The sequence below is a fragment of the Dipodomys merriami genome, unplaced genomic scaffold (genome assembly GCF_024711535.1).
Source record: "Dipodomys merriami isolate MVZ:Mamm:240054 unplaced genomic scaffold, mDipMer1.0.p SCAF_176, whole genome shotgun sequence".
Lineage (NCBI taxonomy): Eukaryota > Metazoa > Chordata > Mammalia > Rodentia > Heteromyidae > Dipodomys > Dipodomys merriami.
The window spans coordinates 2,071,797-2,083,933 of NW_027203115.1; the positions used below are offsets into that span (position 1 = coordinate 2,071,797).

At 53.5% G+C, this 12,137-nt stretch overlaps 2 protein-coding genes and 1 non-coding gene across 3 annotated transcripts; 2 read left to right on the plus strand and 1 right to left on the minus strand.

Annotated features, from left to right (window-relative positions):
* The first annotated feature begins 459 nt into the window (after positions 1-459).
* Exosc6 (exosome component 6) lies at positions 460-2,501 on the plus strand. Its single transcript, XM_070026286.1, has one exon. It carries the CDS (start codon positions 504-506, stop codon positions 1,320-1,322), a length of 819 nt encoding a protein of 272 aa, XP_069882387.1. The 5' UTR covers positions 460-503; the 3' UTR covers positions 1,323-2,501.
* A 394-nt stretch (positions 2,502-2,895) lies between these two features.
* Positions 2,896-11,971, minus strand: LOC138829717 (uncharacterized). The gene is made up of 8 exons (XM_070026183.1): positions 11,837-11,971; positions 8,839-8,931; positions 8,731-8,738; positions 7,206-7,520; positions 6,435-6,482; positions 6,206-6,351; positions 5,956-6,069; positions 2,896-3,390 (listed from the first exon to the last, which is right to left on the minus strand). The coding sequence occupies exons 1-8, from the start codon at positions 11,969-11,971 to the stop codon at positions 3,278-3,280; spliced, it is 972 nt and encodes a 323-aa protein (XP_069882284.1). The 3' UTR covers positions 2,896-3,277.
* Trnag-gcc (transfer RNA glycine (anticodon GCC)) lies at positions 7,548-7,618 on the plus strand. The gene has a single exon. It is a non-coding gene; the product is annotated as a tRNA-Gly (tRNA).
* Positions 11,972-12,137: the final 166 nt, after the last annotated feature.

Below are 12,137 nucleotides of genomic sequence, written 5' to 3' on the forward strand. Positions count from 1 at the left end.
TCACTGGCTCCAACCCCCTGAACTTTGGGAATGACCCTTTGATTACTTCAGGATGTTTATTGGAGGTGGGGTGAAATGGAGAGGCATCAATAAGTTCAGCAGAGATGTGCCTTTTTCCTGGCCTCTCAAGAGGAATGCCCTGTCTTAAGTCCCTGTCCCTCTTGAAGATGCTGGTATTGTCAGGTGTATTGCAGGTATGGGGGAGAAGGGGCAGAGAGGCAGCTATTGTCCCCATCCTCTCTACTCTTCCACCATCCCCACTTGTATGACCTAAAAATAGTGAGAGTAGGGACCCTGGCCTGGGCCTGAGTCCAGATCAAGTCAACCCCTAGCTAGCACCCAGGATCCCAGTGTTGTGGCGTTCTCCCTCCAAGCCGCCAGGGGGCAGTGCAGCCGCGCGCCACTCTCCCGACAGCCCCCGCGCGGGCGCGCGGCTTCAAGCCGGCGGAAGAGCCCTGGGCGAGGCTCGGCCGGCGGAAGCGGCTCCCACGCCGTGCGCCGCCATGCCGGGGGACCACCGCCGCATCCGCGGGCCGGAGGAGTCCCAGCCTCCGCAACTGTACGCGGCCGACGAGGACGAGGCGCCCGCCGCCCGCGACCCGACGCGGCTGCGGCCGGTGTACGCGCGCGCCGGGCTGCTGAGCCAGGCCAAAGGCTCGGCCTACCTGGAGGCGGGCGGCACCAAGGTGCTGTGCGCCGTGTCGGGCCCGCGCCAGGCCGAGGGCGGCGAGCGCGGCGGCGGTCCGGCCGGGACTGGGGGCGAAGCCCCGGCCGCGCTGCGCGGCCGCCTGATCTGCGACTTCCGGCGCGCGCCCTTCTCGGGCCGCCGGCGCCGCGCGCCCCCGGGCGGCGGCGAGGAGCGCGAGCTGGCGCTGGCGCTGCAGGAGGCGCTGGAGCCCGCCGTGCGCCTGGGCCGGTACCCGCGCGCGCAGCTCGAGGTGTCCGCGCTGCTGCTGGAGGACGGCGGCTCGGCGCTGGGCGCCGCGCTCACGGCCGCCGCGCTCGCCCTGGCCGACGCCGGAGTGGAGATGTACGACCTGGTAGTGGGCTGCGGCCTGAGCCTCGCTCCGGGACCCGCGCCCGCCTGGCTGCTGGACCCCACGCGGCTCGAGGAGGAGCACGCCGCCGCCGGCCTCACCGTGGCGCTCATGCCGGTGCTCAACCAGGTGGCCGGGGTGCTAGGCAGCGGGGAGGGCGGCCAGACTGAGAGCTGGGCCGAGGCCGTACGCCTGGGCCTCGAGGGCTGCCAACGTCTCTACCCGGTGCTGCAGCAGTGTCTGGTGCGCGCTGCCCGTCGGAGGGGCGCCGCCGCCCCTTCCTGAATCAGAAGCCTGAGCTATGGGACGCTGCCACCGTGCTGCCATCGTTACCCTGGATGAACTGACCGCGGGATCCAAGAAGCTGAAGCACCTGGAGAGGATAGATGTGGGGAGCTGGCGGCACCACTTGATGCATGGGACAGCCTTTTGGGGGGAAGGGGTGGGCCACAACCCGGAGTGCTGTCCCAGAGCATTTTTTGCTCAAAGCTAGGGCTCTATCACTTGAGCCACAGTTCCATTTCCAGCGTTTTTGGTGGTTAACTGGAGAAAAGAGTCTCAGGGACTTTCCTACCCAGGCTGGCTTAGAACCTCCATCCTCAGATCTCAGCCTCCTGAATCGCTAGAGTTACAGGCTTCCGGCCTGGAACAGCTTTTTACATTCAAGAGACTTTGCTACTTGAGCTGGCTCCCAGCTACGACCCCGTTGGAGAGACCTGTGAAAACAGAGCCCTACTTTCCAGCTGGGAAGAATTTCATCTGGACTTGCCAGGAAAAGGAGGCCTGGAGCAATGGTCAAGTAAAAGGACTGACTGACCGGGCTGGCTGGCCATGGGCTCTGACATAACTGAGATACCTTTTTTTCTTTTCCCCCAGAGGATGCAAGTGAGAGGCTGTGCCTTTTCACTACGCTAGCTAAAACATAAAAAGAATCTCTTTTTTTTAATATTTGAAAACAAATCTTTATGTTGTGATTCTTGATACAGGACTTAAAAGAGCGGGGATCTTCTGAGCTGGGTAGTGAGTGTGTTCTTGGTAGTGTGTTCAAGGTCTCAGGGCAGCCCTACCTTAATGTTTCCCTAGGCCAGTGTGAGCAGAAGAGGCTGGGTGAAGCAGCTGCTGGAATTGGTGTGGGAAGTGTGGTTTGGAGGAGGAAAAGCTGCCCGCTCAGATATGAGTCTTAGGGTCATCACTTGAGTTGTGGTAATATTTAAGTTTCCTTCCCCAAAGAGTACTCTGTGTGTCTCATCCTTAGGTGCAGTGGGGGGCAGGATCATAGCTCAGGAGAGCAGTTTCCAAAGGCCGCCAGATCCCATTATCATTTAAATTGTTTTCTTTGAGTAGTTATACAATCTTATTTCTTGGCAATAGAGCAGCACAACGAGAGGTCTGGTGAGAACACAGACTCTTATTCAGCCTTGGCTCCTGGGAGCACAGCCCTGAGCAGCCAGAACTGGGGGAAGGCAGGTGAGCTGCCAGGAGGAAGAGTTGGATATTGAGAAATCAGATGCATCTGGCGGAGCTTTTGCCTGACTGATCAGGAGTCTTCTTTTCATGGCAACAGAATCCTGCTCTGTGCTTGGGGCTGGACTGGAAGAAGCCATGAGAGATTGCTATTCAGTAGGCCAGAAGGTTGGTACCTTCAAATTTTGGGAAGTTCAGGGTGCTTCTAGGCTTCTCTAGCAAGAGCTGGTGCAAGATAGCTCAAGGACCAAGAGTTCTGGAACCACAATACAGATCTCTGACCAGGAAGAAGAAATACACATTTTTTCCTTCTAACATTTTTCTAGTGCAGATCTGAAATATATAATATACTAGTGAGAAAAAAGAAATGAGACATGAAAATGACACTCCCAGATGCCTTTAAGAAAAAAAGTTCTATTCAGAAGGCTTTGTGGGGTGCATGGGGTTAAGAATCAGAAAGGGTTAGGTGAGAGACACATCAAGGACCTTTACCGCTCAGTGTCAGGCTGAGGGAGCACAGATGTGTTTCACCACTGTGGCTGGCTGCTGGACTGTGTTCCACACCACCAGGACTGGTGCGTGAGGATGGCAGAGCAGCTAAGGCAATATTTGCATTTAGGATGTGGAGCTGCAGTTGGGCGGTCACAGGTCTCGCTCCCTACCATACCCTAAGACTCATCTGAAAACAGCCTCCATGCAACCACTGCGGAGGCCTGGCTGATGGCTGAACCATGCCTTCACTCCCATTGCCCTAGCTCCAGAATGAGTGCCTCTGGTTACTTGGGTGCAGCTGAAGGGCATCCAAAAAGAAAGCCTATGGAGCTGATGGTCCTGGAAGGGTTCCCGTCTCCTATTGGCTGCCCTCCTAGTGAGATGCTTGCTTCTTCATCTGTAGAGAAAGAATGAAAAATATATATATATAACAGGACCATGGATTAGAGGTCAAGGAGGCACAACATAGCAAAGAAACAGGGCTGTATACATCTGAGTCCCCCTGCTCTCCCTGTATAATGTGTTTTGTTTTGTGGGGTTTTTGTTGTTGTTGTTTTGGGTCTGGTCGTGGTGCCTGAACTCGGCCTGGGCGCTGTCCCTCAGCTCTTCAGCTCAAGGCTAGCACTCTGCCACTTGAGCCACAACACCACTTCTGGCTTTTTTCTTTTTGCTTATGTGGTGCTGAGGAATCGAATCCAAGGCCTCAGGCATGCAAGGCAAGCGCTCTACCGCTGAGCCACCTTCCCAGCCCCTTGTTTTGTTTTTTTTTAACTCATTTGTTTTTTGTCAGTCCTGAGGGTTGAATTCAGGGCCTGGGCACTGTCCCTGAGCTTGTTCAAGGCTAGCACTCTACCACTTGACCACAGCACCATTTCCAGCTTTTTCTGCTTATACTGAGGAATTGAAACCAGGGCTTCATGCTTGTTAGGCAAGCATTCTACCACTAAGCTACATTCTCAGACTAGACTTTTTTTTTTTCAATGAAAGGAGTGCTGTGGATTGGACATGTTACATACATCCCCCCCCCCCCCCCCCCACACACACACACCCAATCTCTTCCAGAAACAGCAGGCAAAATAAAGCATTCTTTCCATGTAGCCCATTATGCCTCACTCAGGGCCAGGGTAGGATCTTCCTGAGTCCCTTTGAGGAGAAAAGGAATTTACCACTGTTCAATTCCCCTCAGCAGCCCTACCCTTGTTGGGATAAACCTAAGAAGCAGTGTAGGTTTAGCCCACATTAAGAACCATGGAACAGGGCTGGGAAGGTGGCTCTGGTAGAGCGCTTGCCTTGCATGCCTGAGACCCTGGGTTCAATTCCTCAGCACCACATAAGCAAAAAGAAAAAAGCCAGAAGTGGCACTGTGGCTCAAGTGGTAGAACGCTAGCCTTGAGCTGAAGAGCTGAGGGACAGCGCCCAGGCCCAGAGTTCAGGCCCCACAACCAGACCCCCCCCCCCCCCCCGCAAAAAAAAAAAACAACCATGGAACAGGGGTTGGAGATTCAGCTCAGTGGAAGAACACTTGCTTGGCAAGTGCAAGAAAAGAACCACAATGGGGCCTGGGAAGGTGGCTCTGGTAGAGCGCTTGCCTTGCATGCATGAGGCCCTGAGTTTGATTCCTCAGCACCACATAAGCAAAAAAGAAAAAAGCCTGAAGTGGTGCTGTGGCTCAAGTGGTAGAGCGCTAGCCTTGAGCTGAAGAGCTGAGGGTCAGTGCCCCGGCCCAGAGTTCAGGCCTCGCGACTGGACCCAAAAAAAAACAACAAAAAAAGAATCACTATGGAACATGGAGATACAAGTTTGGAACATGGAGTTCTAAGTTTGTTTCTTTTCCATTCAGAAACATTTATGGACCACAGCTTCCCTAGGGAACATGGTATAGTACAGCCAAAAAAAGAAGAAATTGCTGGAACCATGTCAGAGATAAGAGTGCCTGCCTAGCAAGTTCAAAGCCCTGAGTTCTGACACCAGTATAGCCAAAAATAAAAGAGGACAGAGTTGGGGTTTAAAAGCTTAAGAGGTTCTTAGCAGGAATATGAGATGATATACCTGTGACATTCCCTTTATAATGCTCAAATCTCCCCTCCTTTCCAGATGATATTTCAGCCTAGGACTAACCCAAATGCCTGGCAAATGCCCCCAGTACAGTCAAAGTGAGTTGGCATATTATTTATTTTTTGTCAGTAGTGGGGCTTGAACTCTGGGCTTGGGCGCTATCCCTCCACTCTTCAGCTCAAGACAAGTGCTCTACTGCTTGAGCCACAGTGGCATTTCCGGTTTTCTAGTGGTTTATTGGAGATAAGAGTTTCAAGGACTTTCCTGCTTGGTCTGGCTTTGAACTGTGATCCTCAGATCTCAGCCTCCTGAGTAGCTAGGATTACAGGTGTGAGCCACCAGCACCTGGCTGAGTTGGCATATTATATAGGGCAGAACCCTTTCTCCTGGGTCATGAGCCTTCCCACATACCACTACTGCATAAGTCTCTTGGAGGCCACAATGACCCAAACACCAGTTTGGGGAGAGGGGAGGGAAGGTAGACCACTCACTGCCTGCACGGTGTCTTTGTTTCCCTTGGAACTGTCTTCCTCTGGATGGACCCTCAGGCCCTTGGGCTCCTGCTGGGACTCAGTGATTCTGCATGAGGAGCCCCCACTTTTAGAGCCCCAGTTTTCTTCATTGTCTCTGCAGAGTTAGTGACCAATAACCAAGTTTACAGGGCCCGGTGACCCCCTTCAGGGGCCCAACAAGTAGTGATGGGATCTCTAGGGCTCCAGGTGGATGGGTGGCGCTCTGGCTCCCTGCTGAGGGAGCCAGGCTATCCGGTGACAATGCCACAAGAAGAGCCAGAGGGAATGGAGAAGAGGTGCATTCTGGGGAGGAGAGGATTGCAGGCCAGGACACCCTCTAGGATCCCTGGCATCTTTAGGAGAGTATCAAGTGGACACAGGCGAGGGTGACTGACCTGTAGACTGATCCCTCTGCTGGCCGGTGTGCTGCAGACTCTCCAGCAGGCCGTCCACCTGGGCTCTGATCTGGCTCAGTGCCTCCCTGATGGAGTGCAGCTCGGCAGTGTGCACTGCTGGGAGAGAGGCTAGAGTTGGTACTCATGCTGGGCAGGGGCCACAGGCACTTGGGGGACCTGTCCTCACTTTGGGTGACACTGCCCAGTTCCTCCCTAATTCTACAGGCAAAGTCTGAGCCTTGTCTCTCACACTTTATCTGCCTGGGAGGCAGGTGGTTATTCCTGGAGGCTTTGTAGGGGCTCCGGCTGCTCTTCACCCCCAGGCTCACAGGAGTCCTCCGAATCTTGGTAGGCACTTGCTTGATGAGTGGGGGGATCCTCTGGTATCCATACACCCTAAATGGACAGGATGGAGCGATAGTCAGGTCATCCAGCTCCACGTGCTCCATTAGAGGACCCAGGGGACAAGACTCACCCACCTGTAGGGGATGCCTTCTCTGTGCAGCTCATAGTTTGGATCATAGTTACTGCAGAGACAAATGGGAAGGAAGGGGAGGAGTCATGTCCAGGGCCAGAGTCTCTGCTTGGTACCCAGTTGAACTTGGGGAAACAAGCATGCAGCAATATTAGAACTCCCAGGAACTTGCCCATGATCCCAGCAAACCAGCATCCTCCTGGTTGGTTTCTGATAAGTGCTACCCCCAGTCCCTTCTAGGTAGCAGAAGGGGAACCATGGGCTCTGGATGTCTGGCCAGTCAGCCTGGACCTGCCCGCCACTCAGCTGGGGCTAGTCAGCTGGGGAATGGCAGGCACTGCTGACATCCTGGATCTTAGACTGGCAAAGGATGAAAGGGAAGAGTTAAGTCACAACCCAAAGCTACAGTGGGGGTGTGAGAGGCGTTAATCCCGCCGTGGCGATTGCCAGGACATAAGCCGGGCCCAACACAGGCAGGGCCCGCAGGCAGGGTTGGGGCTGGAGCTGTAGCCAGACCACCGGCCCCTTTCCAGCAAGCCGTGGAAGCTCTGGAAAGGTCCCAGGCCCACAGTGGCTCGCTCAGCCCTTCTAGCCCACACTCCGGAGGCGCGGGGCGGGGGGGGGGGGGGGTTGAAGGATGGAGAATCGGTGTCCCAGGGCCGTCCACGCAGAGACAACTGGCAGGAAGAGCCTGCGGGGACACCGCTGCCGGGGACGGGGACGAGCTGGGGGCGAGGCGGAGGCTGCTGGGGAGAGGGGATCCAGTTTGGAATACCTTTCTGATTCTGGGGGTGCCCGTGCTGCAGGGTCCTCAGAGGGGCAGGCGGGCGGACCGGCCGCCCCCGCTGCTGGCTTCTGGAGCCCTGGAGGGGGCGGCCCGGAAACGCTGGGCGGCGGCTGATTCCGGCCGCGGAGGGAGGGGAAGGAGCCGCGCAGCCGCAGGCGGGAGGGTCGGATCCCTCCTCGGGGTCGTGGGGCACTTCCCCGAGGGGAGCAGCGGCCAAGACGGGCGTCTGAGGACCGCCAACCCTTCACTCGCGGGGCGGTGACCCCTTCAGCCAATGACGTGGCTGGGATGAACCACCTGAGTCTTCCCGCGAGGGGTAAGATCGTCTCAGCATTGGTGGTTCAGTGGTAGAATTCTCGCCTGCCACGCGGGAGGCCCGGGTTCGATTCCCGGCCAATGCACGAGTGCTTCTTTTTGCTTTTACCCGGAGTACCTTTCTTGTTTGTTTTCTTTTTTGTTTTTTACTCGTTCTTTGTCTCGTTCCGGTTTGCACTGCCTTAACTAGCTAGGGATGTGCGTGTAAAGTGAGAGAGAGCAAGCAGGCAGGGTGCGTGCACTTCAGCGGCCCTCTCGCTGTGCCCAGGGCTGAGGGCCTGGCTTCTTTCGCAGGCACTGAGAACTAGAACCCTCCCTTGCTCGTTGTTCCCCAGGGGAAATGGCCTGTGAGATAGTGGTTGAAGCGTGCAAGAACTTCCCACTAAAAGAGAAACACCACCACAGCAGAAATAGCTCTGGGGGCCGGAACCATCTCTTCAAGAGTCCTCAAGGTGACCATGTGGGGCAGAAGGGAACGGGTGGGGGCCAATCCTTCCACCACAATTCTCACCTAACTCAGGAGCCCCAACCAGCGCAGTGGAAAGCCTCTCACTCTTGGACTCCACGGGGTGACGCCCACTCAGGCCACTGCTGGCAGGAAGGGATTTGACCTAACCACCTTTGAAATCGAGCTGGAGCTACAGGAGCAACAGAAGCATCTCAGAGTCACCCACGGCCCGGCCCTGCCACCCTACTTCCAGGGAGATGAGCTGAGACCATCTCCAAGAGTAACTAGAACCATGGCATCGCCTGTTAGCAGCAGTGTTGCTCACCTGGTGTCTGCCTCCTCCCCTCACAGCAAGGTCGAAACCACCCAATCCTCAGGATGGTGGCTGGATTTATCAGTTAGAAATGGTGCTAGAGCCAGGCAGTGGTGGCTTATGTCTGTTATCCTAGCTATTCAGCCGTTCTGAGATCTGAGGATGATGGTTTGAAGCCAGCCCAGGCAGAAAAGACTGAGGGACTCTTATCTCCAAATAACCAACAAAAAGAAGTGGAGCTGTGGCTCAAGTGCCCAGCCTTAAGCAGAAAAAGCCAAGCAAGAGCATGAGACCCTAAACTCAAGCCTCAGTACCAGAACATACACACGTACTCACACAGAGAAAAAAAGAAGAAAGAAAAAAAATAAAAGGGTGCTAGAATGTGCTGAAAAAACTCCCTTCAGTTTACAGACAAAACTTAGAGATGAGAGACCTACTCATTCTCCTATGGGCAAGCAGATTTAGGGGTCCTCATTCCATTTCAGGGAAACTCAACTGGGAAATTCAAACAAACCAGCAACCAGCCTCCCTTGCCAACAAGCTACCAGTATAGACTCACCAGAAAATGTCTGTGTCCTGCTGCCTCTTCTGGCTAGGCCGGGCTGGGCCAGGTCTGGATTCTCCAGCCATATCTGTATCTAAAGACAGAACAGGAAAGTGAGGCAGAGGGGAGAGGACAAATGAAGGGGAACCGGAGAGAGGGCCCTGTGTGCATGGAACCTAGTCCTGTGACTCAGCTTTGGGGGAGACAGAGCATCAGTCCATAGTAGGTTTCCTGGCTTGGCCTCAAAGAAGTCTGGTCCCCCACCTCGAGCTGGAGTCTGACTCTATGAAGTCATTCTGGACATATTCCTAGACAAAGGTAAATGGTCTCCACTGAACATTACAAAACAAAAAGGGTCCCCCCAAGGGTCAGGAAAGTTGTGCCATTTTCTTCAGACTGAACCCAAGATCAGCATCAGCCCCATTGCCCAGGCTTCAGAATTTGGGGTGGTACCATTAAAAGGCATTCTCGTCCTTTGAGAAGATACTCTGCTCCGGTCCGGGTTAATTCTCCAGTGTTCTCTTGCCTCCTGCCCAGGACTGAGAGCTTCTCTCCAGCCACTCTAAGGCTGGCCTGCCTGTGCACCAAGCCCCAAGCCCACGCCTTGCACCTGTCCTGTGCTAAGCCCCTGTTTGCTGGCTACTGCTGAGAACCAATGCGGCTCAGAGCTAGAAGCACCTTTTTCAAAACAATCTCAAGTTCACAAACTTGACTTCAGACCAACAACTTTCCAGACCTAGGTTGTTTAACTTAACTCAAGAGAAAATCAGCACAGAAAGGTGGAGGGAATCACCCAACTCTTCGGTGATTGGAAAAGCCAGTAATATTTTATGAAACTCTACTGAAGCAAGTGTGTGTGTGTGTGTGTGTGTGTGTGTGTGTGTGTGTGTGTGTGTGTGTGTGTGTGTGTGTGTGTGTGTGTGTGTGTGTGTGTGTGTGTGTCCTGAGGCTTGAATTTAGGGATGGGTGCTGTCCCTAGCTCAAAGTTAATGCTCTACCATTTCAGCCACAGCTGTACTTCTGGCTTTTTGATGATTTATTGGAAAGAAGAGTCTCATGGACTTCCTGCCTGGGCTGACTTGGAACCATGATCTTCAGAGATCAGCCTCCTGAGTAGCTAGGATTATAGGCATGAGCCTCCAGTGCCTGGATCCACTGGAGTAAAGTGAATAGATTTGAAATTCAAATTTAAAGCCCCTACCCCTAGCCCCGCCCCTTTTTTCTGGTCGTGAGGCCTGGGAGCTGTCCCTCAGCTCTTCAGCTCAAGGCTAGTGCTCTACCACTTGAGCCACATCACCACTTCCGTCTTTTTCTGCTTATGTGGTGCTGAGAAGTCGAACCCAGGGCCTCATGGATTCAAGGCAAGCACTCTACCACTGAGCCACCTTCCCAGCCCCCCTTGCCCATATTTTATTTGAAGGTTTATGTGGAATTTTATGACTGCCACTTAAGCATATGATGCTAAATGTTAGGAGGAGAATATTATTTCCTTTGTTGTTGTTGATACAGTATTGGAAACCAGCAATAAAACTTTTTTTTCACACTGAGATTTAAGCTTAAGGATTTGCACTTGTAAACACTCTAACCATGTGAACCACAACTCCATCCCTTTTTGCTTTAGGTCATGGGGCTTGAACTTGGGGCCTGGATGCTGTGCCTGAGCTCTTTTGCTCAAGACTAGAGCGCTACCACTTTGAACCACAGCACCACTTGCTGTTTTCTGGTAGTTAATTGGAGAGAAGAGCTTCACAGACTTTCCTGCCTTGGTTGGCTTCAAACTGTGATCCCAACCTCCTGAGTAGCTAGGATTACAGGCTTGAGCTATCAGCACCTGGCTTGGGTTATTCTTCAGATAGGCTCTTTTGTGTTTTTCTGAGGCCAGCCTCAGACCATGATTTTCCTGCCTATGTCTCAATATAGTTGGAATTACATGCATGAGCTATGGTACTCAGCATCAGGAGATATTTTAAAGAGGAAAATACAAAGGAGCCATAGGTTCTGCATATCAGCTCCTACTGGATGTCCTGTCTCGAAGTCCTGGCTGATGCACCAGCAACTTCATGTAGTGGAGGTGTCATTCTCTTTTGGGTGTCCCACAGCTGAATCTTCTTCCTGTATTTTCCATATCCCCAAATGTTGAGACAGAACCTTACATTTTCTGCCCTCCTTTCCTATCATTCCTGCAGCTACGACTTGGGCACCTAGCATAACTCTTCCAGGCAAAACCACACACCAATTCTGAGTTAAAACTGCTGCTGAAAAGAGGTAACACTTGGGCAACTGGTGGTAGCAACAGCACCATCAGCTTTCAAAGATGGTGGCATCTTTGTCCTGCCTCGGTGGTGCCAGCTGTGATTTCTGCCCATCAATTCTGCTGCATGAATTCTTCCAGATCTTATTCTTCTACCCTCGAGTCCATGGGCACTAACAAGTATCTTCCTCTGAGCTCTTGTTTCTGCTTAGTTGCCAGAATTTTCTGTGGCTTAAAGCCAAGAATTTTTTGTTCATACCAAAATAGGACCAGGAGGGAACGGAACAAGAAGGTCTGAAGGAAGCTGGGACAAGCTAAGGTTAGTAGGTGGCCAGACCACAGACAAAATCCAACTAATATTAAGAGACAGGATGTCAGCAGCCCATGAGGTGCCATGGTGAGACAATTAATCCTGTGATCCCCTAGAACAAAGCGCCCATCAAAGGCAAGGCTTTGAGGGACCCAGTGGCTCCTGCCTTAGAAGCTTACAAAGATCACACTGAAGCCAGTGTGATCAGTGTGGCTCAGACACCTGTAATTCTAGCTTAGGAGGCTGAGATAGGAGGATCTGAGGATCGAGGTTGGAAGCCAGCCCATGCAGGAAAGGTCAGTGAGACTCTTAACTCCCAATTAATCAGCAAAAAGCTGGGAACAGGTGTGGCTCAAGTGGTAGAGTATTATTCTGGTGTGAAACAGCTCAGACACAGTGTTGCCCGTGGGGGGCGGTAGTCCTGAGTTTGAGGCCCACCTTCCAGCAAGGGGCGCACACGGGGCCTTCCCCCGACCCTGGAGAGGTGCACACGACATCTGACCCTGGGCTGATACCCATAAGGGGCCCACCAGGCGGCACGCCACCTTCCACCAGAGGCCCGTGGATGGACATGGACGAGGTAGCGAACGTCAGGTCACCAGGTGACAAATATGAGCATTAGTGGCAGTGGCAGGGCAACAAGGGCCAGCAGGTGGGAAGCTGGTATGGGCGGGGCTCCGAGGGGGGCGTGACTAGGTTTGTGATGGGGCCCCGCCCGGCAGAAAGGGGGCGGGGTCTA

Excerpts from the sequence above, each read along its gene's own strand:
- Exosc6 (XM_070026286.1), top strand. The coding sequence starts at position 504 with ATGCCGGGGGACCACCGCCGCATCCGCGGGCCGGAGGAGTCCCAGCCT.
- LOC138829717 (XM_070026183.1), bottom strand. The coding sequence starts at position 11,971 with ATGTCCATCCACGGGCCTCTGGTGGAAGGTGGCGTGCCGCCTGGTGGG. Across the intron at positions 6,352-6,434 it reads AGAGAAGGCATCCCCTACAG|GGTGTATGGATACCAGAGGA; the intron begins GTGGGTGAGTCT and ends CTGTCCATTTAG. Across the intron at positions 3,391-5,955 it reads GCAGAGGGATCAGTCTACAG|ATGAAGAAGCAAGCATCTCA; the intron begins GTCAGTCACCCT and ends CTTTCTCTACAG.